The 25831-nt window shown below is 44.0% G+C and overlaps 1 protein-coding gene across 6 annotated transcripts in view; it reads left to right on the forward strand.

Moving 5' to 3' along the window:
• The window catches only part of scaper (S-phase cyclin A-associated protein in the ER), a 141050-nt gene that overhangs the window by 77723 nt on the left and 37496 nt on the right, over positions 1–25831 (forward strand). For all 6 annotated transcript variants that reach the window (XM_071416898.1, XM_071416899.1, XM_071416904.1 and 3 more), the window contains 4 exons: positions 5–141; positions 11563–11628; positions 11735–11861; positions 20123–20238. In XM_071416898.1, the coding sequence (XP_071272999.1) occupies positions 5–141; positions 11563–11628; positions 11735–11861; positions 20123–20238 (446 nt within the window). The remainder of the gene's footprint in view (positions 1–4; positions 142–11562; positions 11629–11734; positions 11862–20122; positions 20239–25831) is intronic.

The following is a 25831-nucleotide window of genomic DNA, read 5'->3' on the forward strand; positions in this document are numbered from 1 at the left end:
TCAGGAGCATCTTTCCTTAAAGAAGTACATAGTTGACATTGTGACGGACAGCACTGTCTCCTCTGAGAGTGTGAAGGACGGAGAGGAGAGGCAGAAGGCACGTAAGAAGGCAAAGAAGCTCCGCGGACGCATGAACTCCAGGTGATGCATCCATCTGTCCCTCTTCTCTCTCCCTCGCTCTCTCCCCCTCGCTCTCTCCCCCTCTCTGTCTGTCTGTCTGTCTGTCTGTCTGTCTGTCTGTCTGTCTGTCTGTCTGTCTGTGACACCCTCTCAGGCATAGAGGACAGCGCTGCCTTCGGCGAGGTGCTTTGAGTGACAAGGCGATGGAAGCAGACGTTATGTGCATCACAGCTGTCCACAGAATAACACTGATGAGCTTAATTTATGGCCACTTTCTGAGATTGGGGAAGAAAAATGGGTATCGATCTGAGGCCCTGGCTTTCACCTGTTAAGAGCTCTCCCCCTAATTGCTGCCAGGGTTCTGCCAAAACTGAAGCCGCCTCCAGTGGACAATAGTATGTTAAAGTATGTGTAAACCATGCCTATTTTTCTTTCTCCGGGCTATTGATTTTTAAATGAAGTATCAAAGAAAATCTATAGTAATCAACAAATAGGAGGCAACGCGCCTCCGTGTCAGATCCCAGGCATGGGATCAATCAGTTTAGTAGCCTGTCACAACAAGGGAGGAAGGAAGGGGTTGGGGGGCAGGATAGGGACACGGCAGAGTAGAGAGAAAGTTGTGGGATGAGCTGTTTGTCACGGGGCAGGTTGGACTGTGGCGGCCTGGGTGGTGCAGCACCTGAAATGACATATGTCTTATGCGCATCGTTAACTCTTACGAGCAAACGGTCCTGTATTGTAGTCACTTTTATTATCAGGACACTCACTCACCTTGTGATGGATCCACTTTGTTATACAGTCCATTTTTAGCAGCGCCCGCTAACATTTTAACTTAACTCAGCTTCTCAGTATATGTCCGACTTATGTTTTATTTAAAGTGGACTGGTAGAGGGGGCTGAAGTATCCAACATATTAAATATTTAGTACTTTATTCTATAGTACTTCGCTTTCAGTGAAGTTTGTCATGAGTGTTTCTGTTCCCTTATGGAGGAGCTTGCTGCTGAGAAAGTGAAATGATCTGCCTCTGTTCACCAGCCCTAGCCCCATCCCCAGCCCTCTCTCTCTCAGTCCCAGCTCTAACCCTGCTGAGACTAGCACTCAGAGGCACAAGGCTTTTAGAGGTAGTAAATAACACAAAGCCCCAACTAGCATAAAGGTGAGCAGTTCCATCGCTGAGTGGAAATGAGCCATTTTATTGGAGCATGGCAGGGTGTCTGTAAAATGCAAGAGATGTTTTCATTGGACTCTGAGGCGGGCTTTTATCCCCTCCATCATAAATTGCTGAACACAGTTTAACCCACATTTTGGCAGTTTGGCTGTCTTTTTCCTGTAATATTGGGCTGCTTTTCTGATGAAAATATGCTCTTGAAAATGTAAGTAGCATGTCATTTTGCGTCGGGATGCGTTCTGAACTTTGAAACATGGATTTGGAAGTGTGTACCTGCTCCTGTAGTGCATGCCGTTTGGCTGTAGCCCGCTGTGCGTGTTTCCCTTGACTGGGAACAGAGTCAGTAGTGTGTTAGTGGAGCTCAGAAGGAGGTGGGCACACAAAGACACCCCTGTGTGGAACCTGGATAGGTCATCACAGCAATACTCCTTTCACCCAGTAGAGGAGCTGAAGGGGTCCATATACACACAATGTTCCTGTGAGATGAGGCCCCAGGGAAACCACTAGAGGTTTCAGGCTCATCAAGCCAACTTGTAGTTAAAACAACCTGTCCATTTGGGTCCACCCCGACTGTTTAGCTGTTTTGCCATAATGCACAGTAACACAGCATCAAACAGTAAACATGTAACAATATAAAACTAAATTGGTAACTTTTTGCCTCCAAAGGTAGACATTTTTACAGCGTTGGCTCTCTTTAGTCAGTCAGGGCCAGCCCAGTCCAGATTAATAAAGAGCAGACTGTGATGAATTAATTATTAGTAATGCATTGTAGATTTGTGCTTTTTCTCTTATTGCTGATTACTAATATTTATAGCCGCAGCCCATTTAGCCGAGCCTGCTGCCGAGCATGATGAATGGCTCAGCAATTGCTCCCCGTTTAACCTGAGCGGGTGTAAACCTGTCAGAGATGAATATTGTAATATTAGGAATGACAAACGGGCCAGGTATAGTTCAAGTTCTGGTGAAAGGAAAGCAGCAGCATTTTTTTATTCAGTCGTCTTGGAGGACATGTTAAATAATGTGATAGAATGATGGACCTCCGTCACCCCACTAGCCGTTTAGCTGATCGGTTTACTCAGAGTGCCTATAGCATTTAAGGACCCTGACCTTGCCTTCACACCACATCTGAATATCTCGGGGTAATGCCTCTTTTGTAATGCAATTTATGGTCTGTTCTCACGGTAAACAATCTTTCTGTTTTCATACATTCGGAAAATACAGTACTAATAGCTTTTCATGTTAAGTTTCTCTCAGCATTGGGAAAATGCATACATCCTTGGTTAATCCAGTAATCTTTGTGTGGGAATGTACATACACAACTAGGTTTCACATGGGGGCCACATTTTTCGGAGCTAGTAGTCGGCAGGCCAGAACATAATTTGCATATAAAATATTAGCACAATTAATAGGCCTACACAACAAATTGAACAAAATGTTTTAACACATCTGATGAGTACATTTAAATGACAGTAACATAATAATTTCGATCTGATTACACTAATAAAATCCCCAATGTTTCTATTAAGTTATTATTTTTGTCTATTTCTCTGTGCTGTGATTAGTGGGGAGAAACAGGTCTACGTAGCCTACTGTAGGCTATATTTTTTTTAATGGCAACATTAGTTCAAAACAATTAGCTTGCTAGCAAGAGGAAAATGTCACTCTCAAAGTAGAACCACTTCATCCACTACATATCTACTATGAACATCAACCACTCCTATCAAAAGAAAGATGGATAATGAAAATCTAAGTTTCAGGGAAGAATGGACAGAGATATGCGTTCATCTTACAATCTTTCGCCAATGTCAAGCCAGTGTCTTATTTGCAATGAAAATGTCGCTGTTTGAATTATTTGTTATCTCAGACGTCATTATGAATCAATGCATGGCACTTTCAAAGTGGCCTTCCTGCCCCAGACAGAGAAATTGAAGCGTTAACTGCTAGCTACACACACGGCACAAGAATGCTCCTTTGTGGCCTGACCCAACAATAGGTCTCAAGTGCCTCCCTAAAAGCTTCCTGAGGTTTAACCAAACACAACATGCCCTTCACAGACGCACAGGTATTTTGGTACATTGTGACAGTTTTAGAGGAACTGTCAAACAGGTGCCCCTGTCTGCGTCAACAGCCGGCCGCTACATCCGTGCACTGGCGGATGATGTGCATAGGATTGTTCTAGAGGGGCTCAATCAGGCTGAGCATTTTTCACTGGCTATTGATTAGTACAGACAACACCGACGTAGGCACAGTTGTGTGTGTACATGTCTGTTATTTTGATGGAAATGAATTTCAAGAATAGCTGCTGGCACTGATTCCCCTCAAAGAACACCACCATCATATTCACAAAGCTGGAAGAATTTTTGTCATTCAAAAAAGTCAACGGGGGGCAGACACAGGGGCCTGGTCAGCAGGTTGAAGGAAATTGCCCCCCCCCCCCCCCCCCACACAAATGAATGGCTTGCATTGTCTCATCCATCAGAGTGTTTTATTTATTTTTTATTTTACCTTTATTTAACTAGGCAAGTCAGTTAAGAACAAATTCTTCTTTTCAATGACGGCCTGGGAACGGTGGGTTAACTGCGTTGTTCAGGGGCAGAACGACAGATTTTTACCTTGTCAGCCGGCTTTCACATAATCGAGGACTGCCTGCGCATCAAAATCACATCCATCACATCCATCTCAACCGACATCCACAAGATTGTGTCCGAGGAGAAATGCAACTTTTCCCATTGAGTAAGTAACTTAGTAGCCTAGTTGACTTTATTTAGTAAATACTGTCATTTATTGTGAGTGCTTATCCAAGGCTATTTAGGTCTCACGCTGACAGAATTTTCTGTTTGTTCTGTCATTACAGGAGCAGGCTAGCCCGAGTGTAACGAAGACGCTGTGAGTCGAGGTGCAGATGAAACGTTTAATAAAACTACTAACATGGAACGAGACAACATAACAGTAGTGCGTATGCAAAAACACGGGATCAATACTGACTGGGGATGGAACCTAAGGGAGTGGAGTGCCAGATATAGGGGAGGTATTGGAGTCCAGGTGTGCCTCATGATGTACAGGTGCGTGTAATGATTGATGCAAGGTGTGGGTAATGACGGATCTTGTGGTTAGTATACCGGTGACATTGAACGCCAGCGGGGAGGAGCGGAAGTAGATGTGACAGTATTCTTAGAGTAATATGCACAAGGATACAATTTCGTGGCTTACCCTGTAGTTGAGGCAAAACTGCCCCCACGCCCACCTCTGACGCATCCACCTCCACCACAAAGGATATCATGGGATCTGGGTGTTAGAGCAATGGGGCGGAGGTGAAATGTCCCTTGAGGAGACGGAAGGCCTTGTTGGCTGCTGGGCTCCACACCAACCTACAGGGCCCACCCTTAAGGTGAGAGGGGCGGCGACAGAGCTGACGTTCCTGATGAAATGGCGGTAGAAGTTGGCAAACCCCAAAAACCGTTGTAACCCCTTTATGGTGGTTGAGACTGGCCATGACCTGACCACATCTACCTTCCTGTTGTCCATCCACACTACTTGCTGGCTGATTTGGTAGCCTAAGAATGAGACAGCGCTCTAATGAAGTTGGTACTTCTCAGCCTTGACGAACAGGTGGTTAGCCAGGAGATGTTTCAGGACTGCTTGAACGTGAGTGATGTGATCCTCCAGGGTAGCCGAGTAGACCAAGATGTAATCGATTTACACGATGACCTGGCATCCGAGCATGTCCCTGAACACCTCGTTAACGAATGCCTGGAACACTGACGGAGCGTTGGCTAAACCAAATTGCATCACCAAGTACTCGTAGTGACCAGACATAGTGCTAAACGCAGTCTTCCACTCATCCCCCTCCCGGATGCGGATGAAATTGCACTCCGCAGGTCCAGTTTGGTAAAGAACCAGGCCCCACGGAGCTGTTCGATGGCTGCCGGCACCAAAGGGAGAGGGTATCGTTACTACTTGGTGATTTCGTTGAGTCCTCGGTAATCAATATATGGATGTAACCCTCCATCCTTTTTGGCCACGAAGAAGTGGACGTGCGGATGAAACCTTGTTGAAGCGCCTCTTGGATGTAATCCTCCATGGCCTGGGTCTCAGCCACCGACAGAGGGTAGATGCGTCTGTGCGGAGGCGTAGACACCGCCAGCAGTTCGATGGCACAGTCCCAGGGGCGATGAGGGTGAAGACCGGTGGCGCGGGTCTTGGAAAATACCTCCTGCAGGTCCTGGTATACCTCCGGGATGTTGGGCTGAAGGGCAACCACAGGACTCTCAACCGACTTGGAACCACAGGGAATGGGGAAGCAGGACCTCCGGCATTCGTGGGACCAGTCTGTGATTCCCATCCTCGACCATGAGATGGTGGGGTTATGGCGTTGAAGCCAAGGGAGGCCGAGGATGATCTTGTGACCCGGTGCACTGGTGATGAAGAAGGGGATGTTCTCCTGATGAATGGACTCCACGGTGAGGGTGAGTGGTTGGGTGATGTGTGTGATGGTTCCGGATCCTAATGGCCAATTATCAAGGGCTTGAAAAGGAGAGGAGAGCGGGTAGGAGATGATGTTAAGAGAGGAGGCAAGGGTCTAGTGTGATGGACACCAAAACGAGTTTAGCAGAAAGTGATGAAGATGGAATACTCACTCCTGCCCTATGAGGTGGAAGATCACGTGACCGTCCCTCTGCTCTTGTGGATCCCGGCGTGGGGAGGTGTGAGACCCCTACCTCCATGGGTTCAGGCTCTGATCCAGAGTTTTCCCTGAGGGAGGGGGAGAAGCGATGAGAGTACCAACGCTCCAGTAGTAGGTTATCCAGACGGATGGCCATCACAATGAGTGCATTCAAAGTGAGGTTGTCGTCTCGACAGGCCAGTTCCATCTGGACCTCCTTGCGCAGACCTCTTTGGAATAGCGTACGAAGCGCCGGCTCGTTCCATCCGCTGGATAATGCTACTGTCCAGAAGGTGAGTGTGTACTCGGCAGCTGTCTGGTCCCTCTTGCGTAATTGGAGTAAGCGCTCACCGCCCTCCAGGGGATGATCAAAGCTGCATTTGGACAGAGCCATGAGCCCCGCATATGAATATAGCTCCTCTCCTCTCTCCCAGATGTCTGTGGCCCATTCCAAAGCCTGCCCAGTCAGCAGAGAAATAACAGTGGCAACCTTGGAGCTCTCGGTGGTGGGGGCTCCCCTCTGGTGCGTAAAGTAGAGGGAGCACTGAAGTAGAAAGCCATGGCATTTAGATGGGGTGTCGTCATATTCATCTGGGAGTGACAAATAGGCATCGCTGACCTGAGTAGGTGGCTGAATGTGCTGTTGTGCTGGGTCGACTGGTTGAGTATCCTCCGCTAGTTGATGGTAACGCCTCCCGGGTATGTTCGAGAAATTGCACACTAGAAGAACCTCTCCCATAGCTGTCCTCAATTGTGCCAGCTGGTCCTGGTGTTGACGTAGAAGGTATCCCTGCTCGTCGACTGTCTGGGAGATATTTTGTTCCATTGTTTGAGTCAGTATTCTGTAACGAAGACGCTGTGAGTCGAGAAGCAGGTGCAGGTGAAACGTTTAATAAAACGACCAACATAACAGTAGCATCTATGCGTAAACACAGGATCAATACTGACTGGGGAAGGAACCTAAGAGAGTGCCAGATATAGGGGAGGTAATGGGAGTCCAGGTGTGCCTCATAACGTACAGGTGTGTGTAATGATTGATACCAGTTGTGCGTAATGATGGATCCCAGGACCGGTGGTTAGTATACCGGCGACGTCGAACGCCGGAGGGGAGGAGCGGGAGTAGACGTGATACCGAGATTCCTGATACAGACATCGCCTTTTTTTCTTTAAATTATTGTTTTATGTAGGATGCTGCATTTTGGGCTAGCTGTCATTGTAAGTAGGCCTAATTAAAACATCCCACTTCTATTAGGCCACATTTCTTTATTGTGAAAGATGCCGTTAAGCCTCAGCCAGTTGTCATTTTATATAGGCCTAGGTTTAGAATAAATAAACTCCAATTAAGCCCTTTTCTTGTTTGTAAAGTCAAATTGAAATGAAGATTATTGTTGAAATGAATTACTCCACTGGTGTAGTTTTTATCCATCTGTTTACTGTCGCCTGCATTCGCTATCCTCATGAGTGAAGTTAACATGTAACTTTTGCATTATTTAGGTGGGGTAACTTCCTTCCTACATCGCAGGTCCGAGTTGTTTAAATTATTATAATAAAAAATGATAATATTGCTGGCGGGCAACACTGACCTACAATGACAGTCGGCTCTGAAGCCCTGTGTTTCTGATCGAATTACCTTCCATTAACCCACCCAAATCCCTCTACAATACTGTATGATATTACATTTACAAACGCAGGTTTTTTCACAGAGCACTGTATGGATGTTGGATGTCCTAGCCGTGTCTGAATCCTGGCTTAGGAAGGCCACCAAAAATCCAGAAATGTCCATCCCTAACTATAACATTTTCCGGCAATATAGAACTGCCAAAGGGGGCGGAGTTGCAATCTACTGCAGAGATAGCCTTTAGAGTTCTGTCATACTATACAGGTCTCTGCCCAAACAATTTGAGCTTCTAATTTTAAAAATCCACCTTTCCAGAAACAAGTCTCTCACCGTTGCCGCTTGTTATAGACCCCCCTCGGCCCCCAGATGTGCCCTGGACACCATATGTGAATTGATCGCCCCCCCATCTATCTTCAGAGTTGGTACTGTTAGGTGACCTAAACTGGGACATGCTTAACACCCCGGCCATCCTACAATGTAAGCTAGATGCCCTCAATCTCACACAAATCATCAAGGAACCAACAAGGTACAACCCTAAATCCATAACCATGGCCACCCTCTTAGATATCATCCTGACCAACCTGCCCTCTAAATACCTCTGCATTCTTCAACCAGGGTCTCAGCAATCACTGCCTCATTGCCTGCGTGCGTACTGGGTCCGCGGACCACCTCTCATCACTGTCAAACACTCCCTAAAACACTTCAGCGAGCAGGCCTTTCTAATCGACCTGGCCCAGGTATCCTGGAAGGATATTGACCTCATCCCGTCAGTAGAGGATGCCTGGTTGCTCTTCAAAAGTGCTTTCCTCTCCATCTTAAATAAGCATGCACCATTCAAAAAATTTAGAACTAAGAACAGATATAGCCCTTGGTTCACCCCAGACTTGACTGCCCTTGACCAGCACAAAAACATCCTGTGGCGTTCTGCATTAGCATCGAATAGCCCCCGCGATATGCAACTTTTCAGGGAAGTCAGGAACCAATATACTCAGTCAGTTAGGAAAGCTAAGGCTAGCTTTTTCAAACAGAAATTTGCTTCCTGTAGGATAAATTCCAAAACGTTTTGGGAAACTAAAGTCCATGGAGAATAAGAGCTCTTCCTCCCAGCTGCCCACTGCTCTAAAGCTAGGAAACACTCAACCTCTTTCGTATCGTCTGAGATTCCCAAAGATTGGAATGCTGCTGCAGTCATCCCCCTCTTCAAAGGGGGAGACACTCTAGACCCAAACTGTTACAGACCTATATCCATCCTGCCTTTCTAAAGTCTTCGAAAGCCAAGGTAATAAACATCACCAACCATTTTGAATCCCACCGTACCTTCTCCACTATGCAATCTGGTTTCCGAGCTGGTCATGGGTGCACCTCAGCCACGCTCAAGGTCCTAAACGATATCATAACCGCCATCAATAAAAGACAGTACTGTGCAGCCGTCTTCATCGACCTGGCCAAGGCTTTCGACTCTGTCAATCACCGCATTCTTATCGGCAGACTCAATACCCTTGGCTTCTCAAACGACTGCCTCGCCTGGTTCACCAACTACTTCTCAGACAGAGTTCAGTGTGTCAAATCGGAGGGCCTGTTGTCCGGACCTCTGGCAGTCTCTATGGGGGTGCCACAGGGTTTAATTCTCGGGCCGACTCTTTCCGCTTTATATATCAATGATGTCGCTAATGCTGCTGGTGATTCTCTGATCCACCTCTACGCAGACGACACCATTCTGTATACATCTGGCCCTTTGGACACTGTGCTAACAAATCTCCAAACGATCTTCAACGCCATACAACACTCCTTCTGTGGCCTCCAACTGCTTTTAAATGCTAGTAAAACTAAGTGTATGCTCTTCAAACGATTGCTGCCCACACCCTCCCGCCCGACTAGCATCACTATTCCTGACGGTTCTGACCTAGAATATGTGGACAACTACAAATACCTAGGTGTCTGGTTAGACTGTAAACTCTCCTTCCAGACTCACATTAAGCATCTCCAATCCAAAATTAAATCTTGAATCGGCTTCCTATTTCGCAGCAAAGCCTCTTTCACTAATACCGCCAAACTTACCCTCAAAAAACTGAATATCCTACCGATCCTTGACTTCGGCGATGTCATTTACAAAATAGCCCCCAACACTCTACTCAGCAAACTGGATGTAGTCTATCACCGTGCCATCTGCTTTATTACCAAAGCCCTATATACTACCCACCACTGCGACCTGTATGCTCTCGTTGGCTGGCACTCGCTACATATCCATCGCCAAACCCACTGGCTCCCGGTCATCTATAAGTCTTTGCTAGGTAAAGCTCCACCTTATCTCAGCTCCCTGGTCACCATAGCAACACCCACCCGTAGCACGCGCTCCAGCAGGTATATTGCACTGGTCATCCCCAAAGCCAACAGTTCTCTGCTGCCAATGACTGGAAGGAATTGCAAACATCTTTGAAGCTGGAGTCTTATATCTCCCTCTCTAACTTTAAGCATCAGCTGTCTGAGCAGCTTACCGATCACTGTACCTGTACACAGACATCTGTAAATAGCACACCCGACTACCTCATCCACATATTATTACTTACCCTCTTGCTCTTCTGCACCCCAGTATCTCTACTTGCACATCATCATCTGCACATCTGTCACTCCAGTATTAATGCTAAATTGCAATTATTTTCGCCTCTAGGGCCTATTTATTGCCTACCTCCCTACTCTTTTACATCTGCACACACTGTACATAGATTTGTATTATAATTTTTTTATTTTTGTGTTATTGACTGTACATTTGTTTGTAACTCTGGGTTGTTGTTTTTGTCGCACTACTTTGCTTTATCTTGGCCAGGTCGCAGTTGTAAATGAAAATTTGTTCTCAACTGGCCTACCTGGTTAAATAAAGGTGAAATAAAATAAATAAATAGATGTTAAAACATTTTTATTTACTCCAGGTCAAAAGTTTGCCCTTCTAGTTCATGTACTGCCAATGTGCAGTGATTTATAGTACACTTTAAGATCGGAAATAAGGCCATATTAATATTTTTGGAACTGTTACAACTGCTGAAGAAGACATTGATAACGTAGTGCAAAGACTAAAAAGTTAAGCACGTGAATTGATCATTTCAATGATGGTATCGAGTTTAAACTCATGCCTTTTTATATGGTAAGGTTGCCCTTGAGAGCAGACATTTCTGATTTGCTCATAGATATTTCTCTGAGTGATAAATGTTTGCTGATTTAACCTTAGAAATGGTAAACATTGATAAAACCCCATAGTCAGTTTACCTAAATCTTTTGTCTTCACTGGAGCAACACAACCTTTTATTTCAGGGTTTAATTCTGAGCTGGATTGACATTAACAGTGTTTATAATCTCCTATATCTAGCTGATGCTAATGACTTGAGCCTTGTTCTGCCTGGACAGGTCTGGTCCTCTAGGGAGGCTCCATCTGTCCTCTTCCGGGACCTGTTAGTTTATCAGCTGCTTTTTGTCTGACCGTAGGACCTTCTTTCTGTCAGCCTGGGATCTATAATAGCTCTTATCTGCTCTGAGATGCTGACTGTCTGACTGACAGACAGATGCTCTGTGTGCTACTAGTAGAGCCTGTCTTCTTTGCCATGTCTGCTGGTCTAATGCCACAGAGAACAATCCTAATGACCCTGTGAATCTGTGGAGGTCATAGATTCAAAATACTGATGTCTTTGCTACCTGAGTTGGAGCATACTATTTATTTAACAATATAGTTTAACAGAACATGTGATATGCCATTGTAAAGTGATGAGGGTGGAATGTCCTTATGAATTTTTAAAAGCAGTGAGGAACTATGCCCCTGTAGAATTAACGCATGATTTATTTAGAGTTACTGGGGGGGAACAGTTGACAGGCAAAATAAACACTTCGTCTTAACTTGATCTTTTTCTGTTCCTTCAGACTTTTCATCCTCCCCTGCCTTTTCTCTGACCACTGGAGTACTCTTTTCCTCTTATTCAAATACTGTTTTTTATGTTCCCTCTGTAGGGCAAAGGAGTACGAGATGTCAATGGAGGCAAAAACACAAGTCCCCGACTCCCCATACAAGGCCAAGTTAGTTCCCTACTAAACATTTATACCTTCTACTTCATCTACTTAACTGTAGTGAATATTGATAGTTGGAGGGATGACTGGACTAAACCTCTCCCCCTCTCCCTAGGCTCCAGCGACTGGTGAAGGACTTGGTGAAGCAGCTCCAGGGCCAGGACAGCGGGCAGTGGGCCAACACCAGGGTGTCAGGCCTGGACAGAACCCTGGGAGAGATCTCCCGTATCCTGGAGAAGCAGGTAAATCACTAACACCTCTCCTCCATGTCATATAGTGCTGCTTGGGTGTTGTTCTGTCAGTGCTTAGTCAGTGTGGGTTGTGTGTGCAGTGAGTGGGGCAGTTCTCTGAACTGAAGCGTTCTGTTTGGCTGCAGCTCTCTGTCTTCCAGTGTAGAGTATCACTTACTCCCCAACTCCTTGCCCCAGGTTATTTGTAATGCAGGCCAGATTAGCTATGCATTTTCATTGGCCACATGTTACTAATAGAGGAGCAACCCATTACTAGACAGGCAAACATTTGCATGCTTCAGAAGTATATTGTGGGTTTATACAATAACATAAGGTTTTCCTAGAAAATGTAATCCAAAGGATCTCAAATTACAGTGGAGTATCAGGTATTTCATTGGTATTTGCTGCTTTTTTAGAAAGCTATATACTGAATGACAGACATTGATAACAGCAGTTGACTTAAGTCAATGTAATGAATGAAAGAGATCCACTGTAAATGAGACTTTGTTTGATGGTATTTTATGGAGTTGCATTGGGTTTATGAAGAGAACCTGTCACTGTGTTTATGAAGAGGAAAACATATAGTGACAAGCCATCATTCTTCTGCCAAGTTGCAGTTCAAGGCCTGATAAAGCACACTGTGCATGTTGGTGGGTGGGAGGATAGAGAGATGATGGTGTTTGGTCATTGACAGGGGGAGGGGTGGTGGAGAGGCTATTACTGAATTTCCCCAGAGAGAGGGAGAGCGAGGTGGCAGGAGTGGCTGGCACAGCAGCACAGTGTAATGAGAGAGGAGTCGTCCAGTGTGATGGTGCTCAAGCTGTCACTAACAGGGGGACTCCTCCCATTAGCTCCATACTCTCCCTGTTGGAGGTCAGGGGTCACTGGGCCCAGAGTCCTCCTCAATTCAACACTGGGATCGCTAGGACAGACAACGCTGTGTGGTTAAAGCTCTTTACATATTTATAGTTCATTAAAACAATTGAGGAATGCCCTATTGTGAATTCATTAGAATTTTGTGGGTGTAGAGGGGTGGAAGAGACTTCATTCAGTATGTCTGTTAAACACATTCTTCCCCCTTAGCCCAGAGCAGAGTGAGGCCTGGGCTGAGTGGGGTGGGCCATGGTGGGCTGGCCTGTGAACCAGCCTGGGGAGCACTTCCTCCTCTAATCCCAGGACAAAGGCAAATAAATATAGTCTCTGTCAGCATGGGTGTCTGCCCCCTGAGTCACTTTAAGTCAGGATCGTTTAGATTATTTGACCTAACAAGCATATCTCGTGTTATTGACTCACCTAGATATTTGTTTTTCCTCTGCGGTATCTGATTCAGTCTCCACTTTCTCTGCTAATTCCTTGAACAACACCCGACACTCCCCCTCCACGCTGCCTCAGTCAGGCATCCCCCCCCCCAGTCTCCGACCCCAGCACGCCTCTCCCTCTGTGAGCACTAATGGGTTATTTTTTTGTCAAACTCAAAAGAAGTAGAGAGCTTTTTCCCTCTAAGATTATTTTCAGGACAATTTCTTACCTTTCTGCTCTCACACCTTGGTAATGAACTCGCATATTTACACACTGGCCCAAATTTGTTTGTCACTGCTTTCAAATAAAGGCTGGCCTTAGATGGAGAGCGTTTATGACACTTGAGGGACTGTCAGAAACACTGTGGTCTAAGAGCTGAAGAGTGGAGACTGTATTTACATTTTCATTTGCCAGCTGTCATGGGCTGGTTGGTCTCCCCTTCATGACTAGCCGTTGGCTTGTTCTACCTGGGATGTGGAGGTGGGGGAATAGGGCAACAGAGTAACAAGAACATAGGGCCTCAAGGAGCCTGCCTGAAGTTGACGGATGTAGCCAAGATTAGCAGTGTCCGAATGTTGTGAAATACCAAGGTTATATTTTGTATTCCTGCACACTGAATGCAATACTCATCTAAGCCTAGTATACTGGTCTTGTAGCTGAAAATCATACTTTTCTCTAAATTCCTCATCCCCTTGGAGGGTTTTCTTTGTTCCACCTGGCTTAGATTGGGAGTGTTAGTGTGTCATAGATCCACTTTCCCCAAATGTTTGTTTTAATGTGCTTGTCAGATGAGACTAGGAGGACCAAACTGACAGGAAGTGTGTCAGGAAGCTTATTATTATTATTATTCCTCAATAGTCTGGTCCATGGCTATAAGTGCTCACATTAAGCATTCAAATTGATGAGGTTAATTGTTATTTCACATCCAGGTTAATAATACACTCTTACTTTTGTAAAGAAATTGCAGATTTTGTGAAGATTAGTACCATTTTTGTAATTTTTTTGGCTAAGGGTTATACTCGAATGACTTTCAATGCTATTGTTGGCTTACCCCTATACAAGAAGTGTTAAGATTTGAATTCTAAGTGTTATGGTTATTTAATCTAGTCTTGACAGCTATTGAACAGAGGCTATGTGATTTACTATGTCGCCAAACCTTAACCCATCTGGAAGTCTTTAGTTATTATGTTAACTACAGATTTTACTACAATAAATGAATAGGTAGAGTAGACTAAAGTTGGCCAGAATATGATCCATTCACATGACCTGCTCTTGAAAGGCCCTATTGTATGAAAATATCCCTCTTATTATGAGTTCGGAAGGATTTATATTATTTATCAAACAAACAAACTTTTGTGTTGTTGCTGCCAAAGTAAGTCCTAAAGTCAGGGAAATAATTTAATTTGACTGTCTTTGTTTCTCCGAAGTACCTACATGTTTCTTACCTAACCAGGACAGGTTTGCTGGAAGACTATGAATATGGCCTTTAATATTTGAGTTGATGTTTCCAGGATGACTTACTTTTTGTACTTACTTCTGTAACTGGGGTCAAACACTGAAATCTCTCTGTGTTGTAGTTCCTCCATAGGCTGTCTGGTTTCTGTGGTGTGTCTGATTTTGCGCCTCGGTACAGGGTTTGCATTAGCCGGTCATTTTTTTATCCCCACCCAATAATGCTTTTTATTCATTGATGGAAATACCAGTCAATGTGCTCCAACTTCAAAGGCAAATAAACTTCATAGTCTAATAAATCCTCGGCTGTGTTTCTATTTTTACTGACGCAAAAGACACGCATAAGGGACTTCAGCTAAGTGCACCCCGACTGGGAAAAATTGGTGAAGATTGTGTTGATTATCCCTGTTTCCAGTGTGCCTTCTGAGAGGGGATTTCTTTCTCCAAAACATCTTAAAGATGGGCTCACGATCGTGCCATTTTGAGGACAAAGTAAAGAGGCTGATGCGCCGTCGCAAGCTGCTCCAAGGAGTTGGAGAGTTTTGTCTTCCCAAAAGCAGCGGCTCACTTTGAGCAGGCCAAGGTCTACCTCAAACGCAAGTAAATTAGAGGAAAGTGTTTTTGAGGCCCAGTCCTAGCAGTTCTGCTGCCACCCTAGGCCAGAGCAACATATGGCGCCCGTGTCATGTATAGTATAAAGATTTGGAAGGGATTGGTAGAGTAATGATGTGTATCATGCACAGTTGGTGAATTTCAGTTGAGCCTATTCAGTAGCACTTGGAAACTAAACATCATTGTCAACTATTCACATCGCAGAGTTACAATGTTGCAATAACTAGGCAGCCAACTGCCTATAGTAGGAAATAGAGTTCTCAATAAGCCACGTATATCACACATGGCACGAGTCACGACCCCACGATAGTTGAAATTATAATAAACATATTTATTATCATCATCCATTAGAAAATGGTGATATATGATTTGAGCTTTAGAAACAAGTGCTATTATAAATGTAGGGCTCAATTTACAGCATTGTAAAATAAGCTTTCTCTCAATAAACCAGCCTTAACGAATTTAATTTATTTACATCTTTTTACATATTTACATAATTACAATTTGTTTGTCCAATATCAGTTTTATAATTTCTTCATTTTGTGGCTCCCTGGAGCAGGGGTATACGACTCTTACCCTACAAGGTCCGGAGTCTGCTGGTTTTTTGTTCTACCTGATAATGAATTGCACCTAATCAGTCCCTGATTAGACAGAAACAGTGAAAAAAAGTAGTGGAACTGGCTTTGTGGTCCAGAGTTGAGTTTGAGGGGCCTGGAGTGTCCTCTTTCCACTGCTGTGATGCTGAATCGCAGAGGGAGTGGGGTGGGCCGGCACGGTCATGGCTAGAAGGGATCCAGCTTTTGTCAAATTAACACATTTTTATAACTCATTTCGCTACACCCGCAATAACATCTGCTAAACACGTGTATGTGACCAATAAGATTTGATTTTGATTTGACCTTTTTCTCCTAACCTGTTACGTTAGTTCTCCTAACATGCTACGAAAAGTCGAATCTGAAGTTAATTTAACAAAACCGGTCCATTCTAGCCATGTCCGGCCGGCCCTGGTGTTCGTAGACAGCCATGTTTTGTTATTTATTAGGCCTAATTAAAATGTTTAATTAATTAAATTACTGAGGCCTACATTTAATTTGAAAACAGCAGTTTTTTGTGATTTATTAAAAATGTGATGCAAATAGCCTATAGGACAGGTCGTTCGCAAATTATAGTATACAAATATTATATTTTTTACTTTTGACAGTGTAGGCGACTTGTTCTTCTAGGCTAAATGTTTTTCTTTTTTTAAATGACATTCACTAGCCTCACTAGTCTAATGAATCTCAGTCCATTTTATAAAATAAACTCACCCAGTATTGTTTCCCATTTTAAAATAAACTCACCCAGTATTGTTTCTCACATATAATAAACTCACCCAGTATTGTTTCTCACATATAATAAACTCACCCAGTATTGTTTCTCACATAAAATAAACTCACCCAGTATTGTTTCTCACATAAAATAAACTCACCCAGTATTGTTTCTCACATAAAATAAACTCACCCAGTATTGTTTCTCACATAAAATAAACTCACCCAGTATTGTTTCACATTTACAGTCTCTCAACCAATCATTCTACTTTTGTGTACCAAACAGCATGCCATTACACCTTTTTAATATACAAACTCTTACTCAGTCTCTAAATGTTTACTCCAGCAGTCTTGTTGTGGTTTATCACTCCTCCCATACATGCAGATGCTGGTTTAGACTACTGAACAAAATGGAGACTTTGGTTACTCCTCACAGGCTTTTTTTGCAACTGTATATGTTAGTCGGGGTCCAAGATTAAATGCATGTATCTGCCCTGCTCACTCCGTCTGTAATATTGTTTGGGGCAACCAGTTTGAGGCCAAAGACTGATTGACAAAGGGGCTGTGCTGTGTCACACCTTTAATGAACTCCCAGCCAGTTGTTCCCCAGCGTCTGTTGGTGGGGCCAGAGGATCGGGGCTTTCCCCTCCTCCTTTCTTTATGTATCTAATTAAAGTGGCTGGTGGGAGGTGACTACAAAGAGCTGTCTGGCTGGCCCTCCCTACCTCCCTTTCTCCCGCTTCTCTCAGCAGTGCCACAGCCACAGGAATTAACAGCTGCCAGCCTTCTGATTAGCTGGGGTAGTAATGGTCAGCAGGAGTAATAATTGTGTAAGATTCCTTCAGCTGTATAATTCATGTTGGACTCGACTGTCTGGCCTGCCCCCTCGCCTTTCCTCATGTCTTCAGTCATGTTGGGGGGTTTTCTTTAGAAGAAATGTACCCCTCATCCTATTACACTGTCACCAGAGTGTCTAGCAGGGAGTGACAGGACACAGACAGATCACACACTGCTCCATAGTTACATGGAATGGAGGATTGGTGCTAAGCTAGATGTGGCTTGTTGAAAAGATGTATCAAATCCAGATGTTGTAACCATGGCTTTGGAACCGGAAGCCTGTTGGCTGTAATCAACATTTGGCAACAATAGATACAATAGTTACTACAGCACACGTCCTATGGAGATCGCACCTTAAGGTTGTTATACAGTTCCCAGTGTGTTTCAACGGGTTATTTAATGAAAGACAGCTCTGTGTAACTCACAGTAAGTGTACCTGAAGAAGTCCGTACCAGAGGGTTCTGTTTAACATGGTGTGTAATTCGGCTGTTATTGCAATTTGCTCTCTTTAGTTCTTTCAATTTAAAAGTTATTCTTCATTGATCGGGAACAAGAAGGCCTATTATTCCTGCTCTGCTCTACTGCCATCCACAGTACTGAGCCAGCAGAGTGTAAAGCTGTACATCCTAGATAGAAGGAAGGGAAAGGGGGATACCTACCTAGTCAGTTGCACAACTGAATGCATTCAACCGAAACATGAGGAACACCACAGAGGTCCACTCACTGATTACTATGCTGGTTTCTGCACCAAAAACACATCTAATTGTGTTCTTTTAAGAAATGAATGATTGTGTATCTCCACACCAGCAGATGGGTCCTGTCTGGTAAGGATGCCATGGGTTTTGCAGATGTAGACCACCTGAAGATGTTGGCTAAAATGATTGGAGGTTAATCCTCTCCTTTTTTTTTTCATTGTCACAGCAGATCGATCTGTCAACAGGCCAAGACCGATGCAGCCAAACCGTCCCAGTCTGGCTTTATCGCCAGAGCTGGGCAGGTCCTAGTTAACCCCTTTAAAATACCATTTGATAAGACACCATGAAAGAGCTGCCTTTTCTCATTTAGCCCAGAAGCTTTTAGATGGCTGCGTTGATGGGTGAGTTAAGAATGGGTTAAACCCAGCTCAGTGCTAGAAACCATATCGATGGAAACCGTTGGTAACCTACACAAAGGAGGTTGTTCTCTTATAAACAGCACTCAACCACACACATGGGCAGATTGGACCATGGTAGAGATTTCCATAATCCTCACTGCACATCATACATAGGGCCTCTTGGTGTTTTTTCAGTGTGTTGGTCCAAATCCCTTAACCCTAGCAGAGTTCAGTGTTTTTTGTCACCGGATCCTGCTGACTAGTGTCTTGGCAGTCTGTGTGAGTGACAGATGAAGAGCTTATATATCGTTTTGCAAAGCGCTTCCTCAATGTGTTCAGGCTTGTTGGCAACCCCTTCATCCGTGGAACTAAAATACAGTGGAGTGCCTGGATTTGAGGGCTGTCACACTACCTGGGAGACAGTGACCTCATTAGGTGTAGGTGGGACCCCCAGTGTACCTCCATGCTTGGTGTGGTGAGGTATGACTGTCCCCCTGGCTACTCCCTCTGTAAGGAAAGCCTTCCATCAGCACCCACTCCTCCCCTGGAGCCCCTATCCTCCCGGTCGACCCAGGCACTAACATGTCTGATAGCAGCCGCTTGCTCTGGGCTTAGGAGCTGTTGATTTATTGGACTGTGTAGCTGCAGCAGCATCTGACCCAATGCCAAGAGCTCTGACTCTCTTCTCCTCTCCTTGCAACAGGGCAGGGCCCTCTTATTTAGAGCTGTTTGGTCTTAGATCTATGGACTGCTGTGGACTATTGACACTGTATTGTGTTAGACTAAACATGTTCGTTAAATGATGGTTTCAAGGCGCATTCTACTATACCTTTTTAAAACTGAAATATGTAACTATTTGGGCGACCCGACCAAATTCGCATAGAAATGTGAGTTATAGATCTGTCATTCTTATTGACAGCAAGTCTAAGAAGCGGTGGATATGTTCTATGTGCTCTATTTCTATGCTTCCCATGCAAAAGTTGTTTTTGCGTCTTTTGCTTTCATTTTTTGTAGACCAGCTTCAAACAGTTAAATACAATATTTTTGGTTCTAGAAAATATATTTCACATCGGTTTAGATGACAATGATTCTCTACACTATACATTGTTTTGCCACACAAACTGAAATTAGGCAACCTATTAGAATATTAGCAACCAGGAAATGGCGGCGTGATTTTTGCATATTGCACCTTTTTTTAAATGCAGTGTGCTAGGCTCAGCTGGGTGCACTTCCTCTGTCAGAGTTATAGCTCGTTTTATATTGGAATAAATAAAGAGTGAATTCAGAATGTATCCAATACTCTTACCTTGATTGATGATTTTCTTAGAATTTTTTGTTTGATTTCTCTGTTCTCTACTTTTGTACAGTCTCTCCTCAGCCTGTGTTTGTGAACACAGACCACCCTGGTGCTGTGTGTGTGTGTGTGTGTGTGGAGGTCTGCAGAGTAGCTGTCCTCCATTGAGACTTGGCTGGACTGTAGTGGGGGTGGAACACTGGGGTTGTGCACTTTTGAGATTTAACAGGAATGCTTTGGGGATCACTTTGTTTCAGATTTCATTCCCAACTGGGAGGTGAGGAAAAGAGAAGCTGGGTCCACACTGAGAGTAACGTGATACCTTGGTCTGTTCAGCTCCCTGTTACCTGAATGTGGTTCTTGTTCTCTCTCTCTACAGAACAATGCAGATCAAGTGGCGTTCCAGGTGGGCGGGGGACTCTCTGCTCTGGAACAGATTCTGCTGGTCGTCACTGCAGCCTCCACCCCCACCGCAGTCCCACGCATTCCAATCAAGTGAGTACCAGCTTTTACAGTCAAATACAGCTCACCTCCTCTCCAAACACACTGTCTTTTCATACTCTATTCATATTAGAGGGTTTTACACAAACTATGTGGTTGCTGCTTGTGGCTCTGCAAGGGTCATGGTCATTGGTCAACTCTCTGTCACCTCTGCTGAGACAGCCATGAGGAAGTGTACATTTCAATTACTGTTGTTTTTGGATAGAACGACCCCATACAATACAACTTCATTAATCCATTGAAATGAAATGGAAATGTTGTATTTTTGCTGTGTTTTTATTTAATTCCAACCACCCCCCTCCTGACACCACACATACACCCCCAATAGGCTAGAAACAGCACAGGGTCATCTGCAAAGCAGCACCCCTGGAGCAAGTTAGTCTCATTTAGTCTTCACAACCAGCATACGATATCCTGGCCTAGTGCTACTCTCATAGCCTAATGAGCCAGCGTTTCACTGTCCGGCGTCCGACCCGACCTCCACTGAAAAACCATGAGCCTTTTCAGCTGCTGTGTACAGCCTCTAAAGACATGGTCCACACTCAGACTGTGTCCTCTCCCTGACCTCAGTGACAGCTCTCCTCTGTTTACAATTGGAGATGTGCGGTAACCTCAGCCCCTCCTTTTATTTCTCTGTTTATAGTGCTCGCATCTCAATAAATATCCTAAATGGATCATGAATAATAATGCACAATTTTTTTTTTAAATAAGGGGATTATATTTTGGTCATCTATTTTGTATTCATTCTTTTCTGTTGATCTACAGAAAGGCCGTGTGTCTAATCCATCAGACGGACTCTGTCGTGGTTTTGAGTTGTGGGTCTGGAGTTAGCGTGGCCTGCCAGTAGATAACCTCCGAAAGACCGCCATTCTCACAACACTGGGACTCTAATGGACTGAAATGGACTCTCTCCTTCACTTATTAGCTTTTACTGTTTCCCAAACCTCCACTAATGGACAAACGTTACTTGTATTTATAATGCTTTTACGTATGGCCATTCGTGTTTATCGATTTTCTTTAAAACATTTTACTTCCTCAATCACTAATCCTAGCGAATTTGAAGCAGACTTCAGTATTCTGAGGAATTTGAATAACTTAAATGGGGGGGAGGTTTCTACTTGTAGGTAGCTAGGAGTCTTTTGCTCACAATTGGACTGTTTTTGCTTGTTGGAGCTGAAGACCATACACACTGTTGTTCCTATGCTTTGAGAGTTCCACTTGAGATACAGTGCATTTGGAAAGTATTCAGACCCCTTGAGTTTTTCCACATTTTGTTACGTTACAGCCTTATTCTAAATTGGATTAAATACATGTTTTCCCCCGTCAATCTACACACAATATCCTAAAATGACAAAACGAAAACAGGTTTTTAGAAATGTTTGCAAATGTATATATTTTTTTAAATACCTTAGTTGCATAAGTATTCAGACCCTTTGCTATGAGACTCGAAATTGAGCTCAGGTGCATCCTGTTTCTATAGATCATCCTTAAGATGTTTCTACAACTTGATTGGAGACCATCTGTGGTAAATTCAATTGATAGGACATGATTTGGAAAGGCACACACCTTTTTATATATAAGCGTCCCACAGTTGACAAAACCAAGCCATGAGGTCGAAGGAATTGTCCGTAGAGCACCGAGACAGGATTGTGTCGAAGCACAGATCTGGGGCAGGGTACCAAAACATTTCTGACAGAGTCTGAGTTCCTCTTTGGATATGGAAGAACCTTCCAGAAGGACAACTATCTCTGCAGCACTTCACCAATCAGGCCTTTATGGTAGAGTGGCTGGACGGAAGCCACTCCTCAGTAAAAGGCACATGACAGCCTTGGAGTTTGCCAAAACGTCTAATGAAACCAAGATTGAACTCTTTGGCCTGAATGGCAAGCGTCACATCTGGAGGACACCTGGCACCATCCCTATGGTGAAGCATGGTGGTGACAGCATCATGCTGTGGGGATGTTTTTCAGCAGCAGGGACTGGGAGAGTAGTCAGGATCGAGGGAAAAATGAAAGTAGCAAAGTTCAGAGATCCTTGATGAAAACCTGCTCCAGAGCGATCAGGACCTCAGACTGGGGCGAAGGTTCACCTTCCAACAGGACAAATGACGCTAAGCACACAGCCAAGACAACGCTGTAGTGGCTTCGGGACAAGTCTCAATGTCCTTGAGTGACGCAACCTGAGCCCAGACTTGAACCCAATCGAACATCTCTGGAGAGACATGAAAATAGCTGTGCAGCAACGCTCCCCATCCAACCTGACAGAGCTTGAGAGGATCTGCAGAGAAGGGGAGAAACTCCCCAAATACAAGTGTGCCAAGCTTAGCGTCATACCCAGGTAGACTAGGCTGTAATCACTGCCAAAGGTGCTTCAACAAAGTACTGAGTAAAGGGCTTGAATACTTATGTAAATGTGATACTTCTGTTTTTTTTGTTGTCATTATGGGTTTTTGTGTGTAGATTGATTGAGGGGGGGGGGGGGGGGGGGCTATATTCATTTAGAATAAGGCTGTAACGTAACAAAATGTGGAAAAAGTCAAGGGGTCTGAATACTTTCTGAATGCACTGTAACTATGAAGAGGTGCGTAAGATCAGAGCAGGGTTTCCGTTAGGAACATGTGGTGACGGACATTTGAGAAATGTACCAGACTCATATGCATTGGGTGCATAAGCTGATTAGGGCATCCACCCACGGTGCTCAGAATGACAGAAATCACATTTAGAATATGGTCATTCATATTAACAGAACATGCAAGTTGAGAACGCAATGATGGGCGGTCCTTCTTACCGAATTCTGATGTGCACTTTGAACATGTTAGAATAACTGTCCACATTAACTTTTCCACTGTCAACAAGACGAGTAATGAACAGCAAAATCACTAGCCTATGTCAATTTACTATAGTAGAAAAGTTTAAGCTACCTATTCTATTGGTCAGCTTGTGGTGAAAGAAATAGCCTATTCCAAACAGACTCTGGTACAGTTGTGGGATGATTGAACCCTAATTCATACAACCAGTGTGCCTAGGCTACGTAAATAATAACATTTTAAAAAGCAATGAGTCTGATGCAACAGATCAGAACGTTTAGCTTCAAACGTTGATAAACTTTCTTCACATTATAAGCGCTGCAATGCACACAAGGCAGTAGACTACGCGCAAATGTTCGTTCCATAATACAATTAGCAGGAAAACACTGTTGCCAAAATGGCACTGCACATGCGAGCGGTTTCATGTGACAGTGATGAAAATATCCTTAGAAATGTAGAAGAGAGGAGAGCTAATGGGCTACTTTGAATCATGGTATTAATGTATTAAACGTTCAGATTTCAAACAATTAAGCATATGTTTTCAAAATGCATACTGCCTCCAGCTCATTGCAAAGTGGTGTGTGACGCGCTGTTGAAGCCTGCCTTCCGTTTCCGTTTAATGCAGCGTTCAAAACAACTGGGATCTTGGAAATTTCCGACTTCTGTGCGTTCAAGACAAAACAAGCTCCTACTGGGAAAAATTGTTTTGAATGGGCTCTGTATCTGTATGCTGTAGGCCTATGTGTGTGATAAATAAGATACATAACGAATATACAATACACGCGCCAATTTAATTTAATTATGCAAATATCCTATAGATAAGCATTTCTATTTTTTTATCGTCCAAAAGCCGGCTATTACCCGCTAACGCAAACCATGGATCAGAGGTACTTATTTTATCCTCTACAGAACAGCTTGTCCTATCCAGAGCTGAAGTGTGCAATGTCTAGTGATAATGGAATGGCCTCCCAGTTATCTTCTTTCAGTACTCAATTACTTACTACCTTGTCTGAACATGTTGAGAAGAACTTCTCCAGAGTTTCTATAAATATGCATAAGACTGAGGACAAGTCCAATACACCACGAAGGGGCAGCTCACTCCTTTGTCATCACAATTAGGAATGTTAGGATGCAACTAAAGAAAAGCTCAAGAAATTTGTCCAGTTCTTGCTATGTGTTTCACTTGATATATATGAATCAGTAGTATTATACTTTTAACAGTATTTAGTGATCGTATTCATGATGTTGCCAATGGCAAAACATGCGACGTGTTGCCAGGTCCTGTCTGGACAGCTGGAATGGTCTAACCAGCACCTATGGTGTTTGTTGGTATTGATTGGCTCAGGTTGTGATAGGCTGTCTGTCTATAGACCGTCTCTGTGCTCTCTCTGTCATCCGTGCTGTAGAGTAGAAGGCATGGGGTTGTTGCTATGCCCCTGAGTGCTCTGAACCTGGGATAACCCTCCTACAGAGCATATCAATCCAGCCCCTCAGACACACCCAGCCCACACTCAATGTAGTCCTGTGCCTGGTTAAACATGTATTACTCCACCCACATTCTGTAAACACCCACATTTACAAAATAGGAAAGGTAAGGGAGTCAAGTCGGGTCAAGGGAAGGGAATATTGAGAGCTACAGTGGTGATGAGATGCAACACAAGGACATGGTTTCTCTGTCCACTAATCACTATTGCTCATCTGGATGGCGTAATGGCCGGTGTCTGTGAGACAGACGCTAACCACAGCGCTCGCTACATTATCTGTTTACAGTAATGCCGCCGTATTGATCGCCTCCTCTCAGATAAGCTGAGTGATTTACAAAAAAGTCAACTGCAGAGTTGGAGATGCTCAGGCAATATTACCCCTCTGGGAGGCCCACTCCACCTCGTTACCATTACATTAATGATGTAATGGTATGTAATCCTGTAATCCTCAGTGAGGCTCTGATAATGTCCCTGTGTAACCCTGTTGCCGCTGGATCCATGTCTAGACTAGCAGAGCAACAACTCTCATTAACATGAATATAGCAGTTTGTCGAATATATCAAAGATGTTAACGTGGAAAGTCATCCATAAACCATATTTACTTGCATGTGAAGATTAAACTTAATTGGTCTGCACCTGGAGAGTAATTTTGTAGTTTTGAAAATCGTTCAATCATCTAAATAATAATAAATAAATAAACTCTTCCTAATAAAGTTGTGTATTTTAATCTTAACGTGAGGGACTATTGTTAAAAATCCTTCAATGGATGTATATTTTTTTATTGGAGCAGTGCAAGTGTGTGCTCTGTGTGATTCTGAGTGGAGAGTGTTGTGTTCCCTAGGGGAGGAGGGGGAGAGCTGTCTAAAACAAGCTGTAAATGATCCCAGATCCTCACCAGGCAGCACCTCTGCTCTGGTCTCTCTGCCTCTGGAGACTCTTATCTTCAGTGTCACTATTAGTATATGGTGTGAAAATGTTTTGCCCCAGGCTGGAGGTGTGGATTAGGTGGGGGGTAAACTGAGGTGTCTTCTGACCCCGTTTTTTAAAACTTTATCAGCACATCCTTCCTCGCTTTGGGGAAATCACTGTGTGATTTGATTAGCAAAAGCAAAGTTTCGTTATCACTACTTTAACAAATCCAACACTTCTCAGATGTGTTAAGGAAAGATGGATGCTTTCTTCAATTATTCCAACCTTGTGTCAACTACTGTGTGTTTATGGGACATGTCCCTTTGTCTCCCAGAAGGGGTCACTGGGGAGTAGAGAGGGGGAGAGAGATGGGACTGGTGTCCCAGTG

This window comes from Salvelinus alpinus, chromosome 9, assembly GCF_045679555.1.
Source record: "Salvelinus alpinus chromosome 9, SLU_Salpinus.1, whole genome shotgun sequence".
Taxonomy (NCBI): Eukaryota; Metazoa; Chordata; class Actinopteri; order Salmoniformes; family Salmonidae; genus Salvelinus; species Salvelinus alpinus.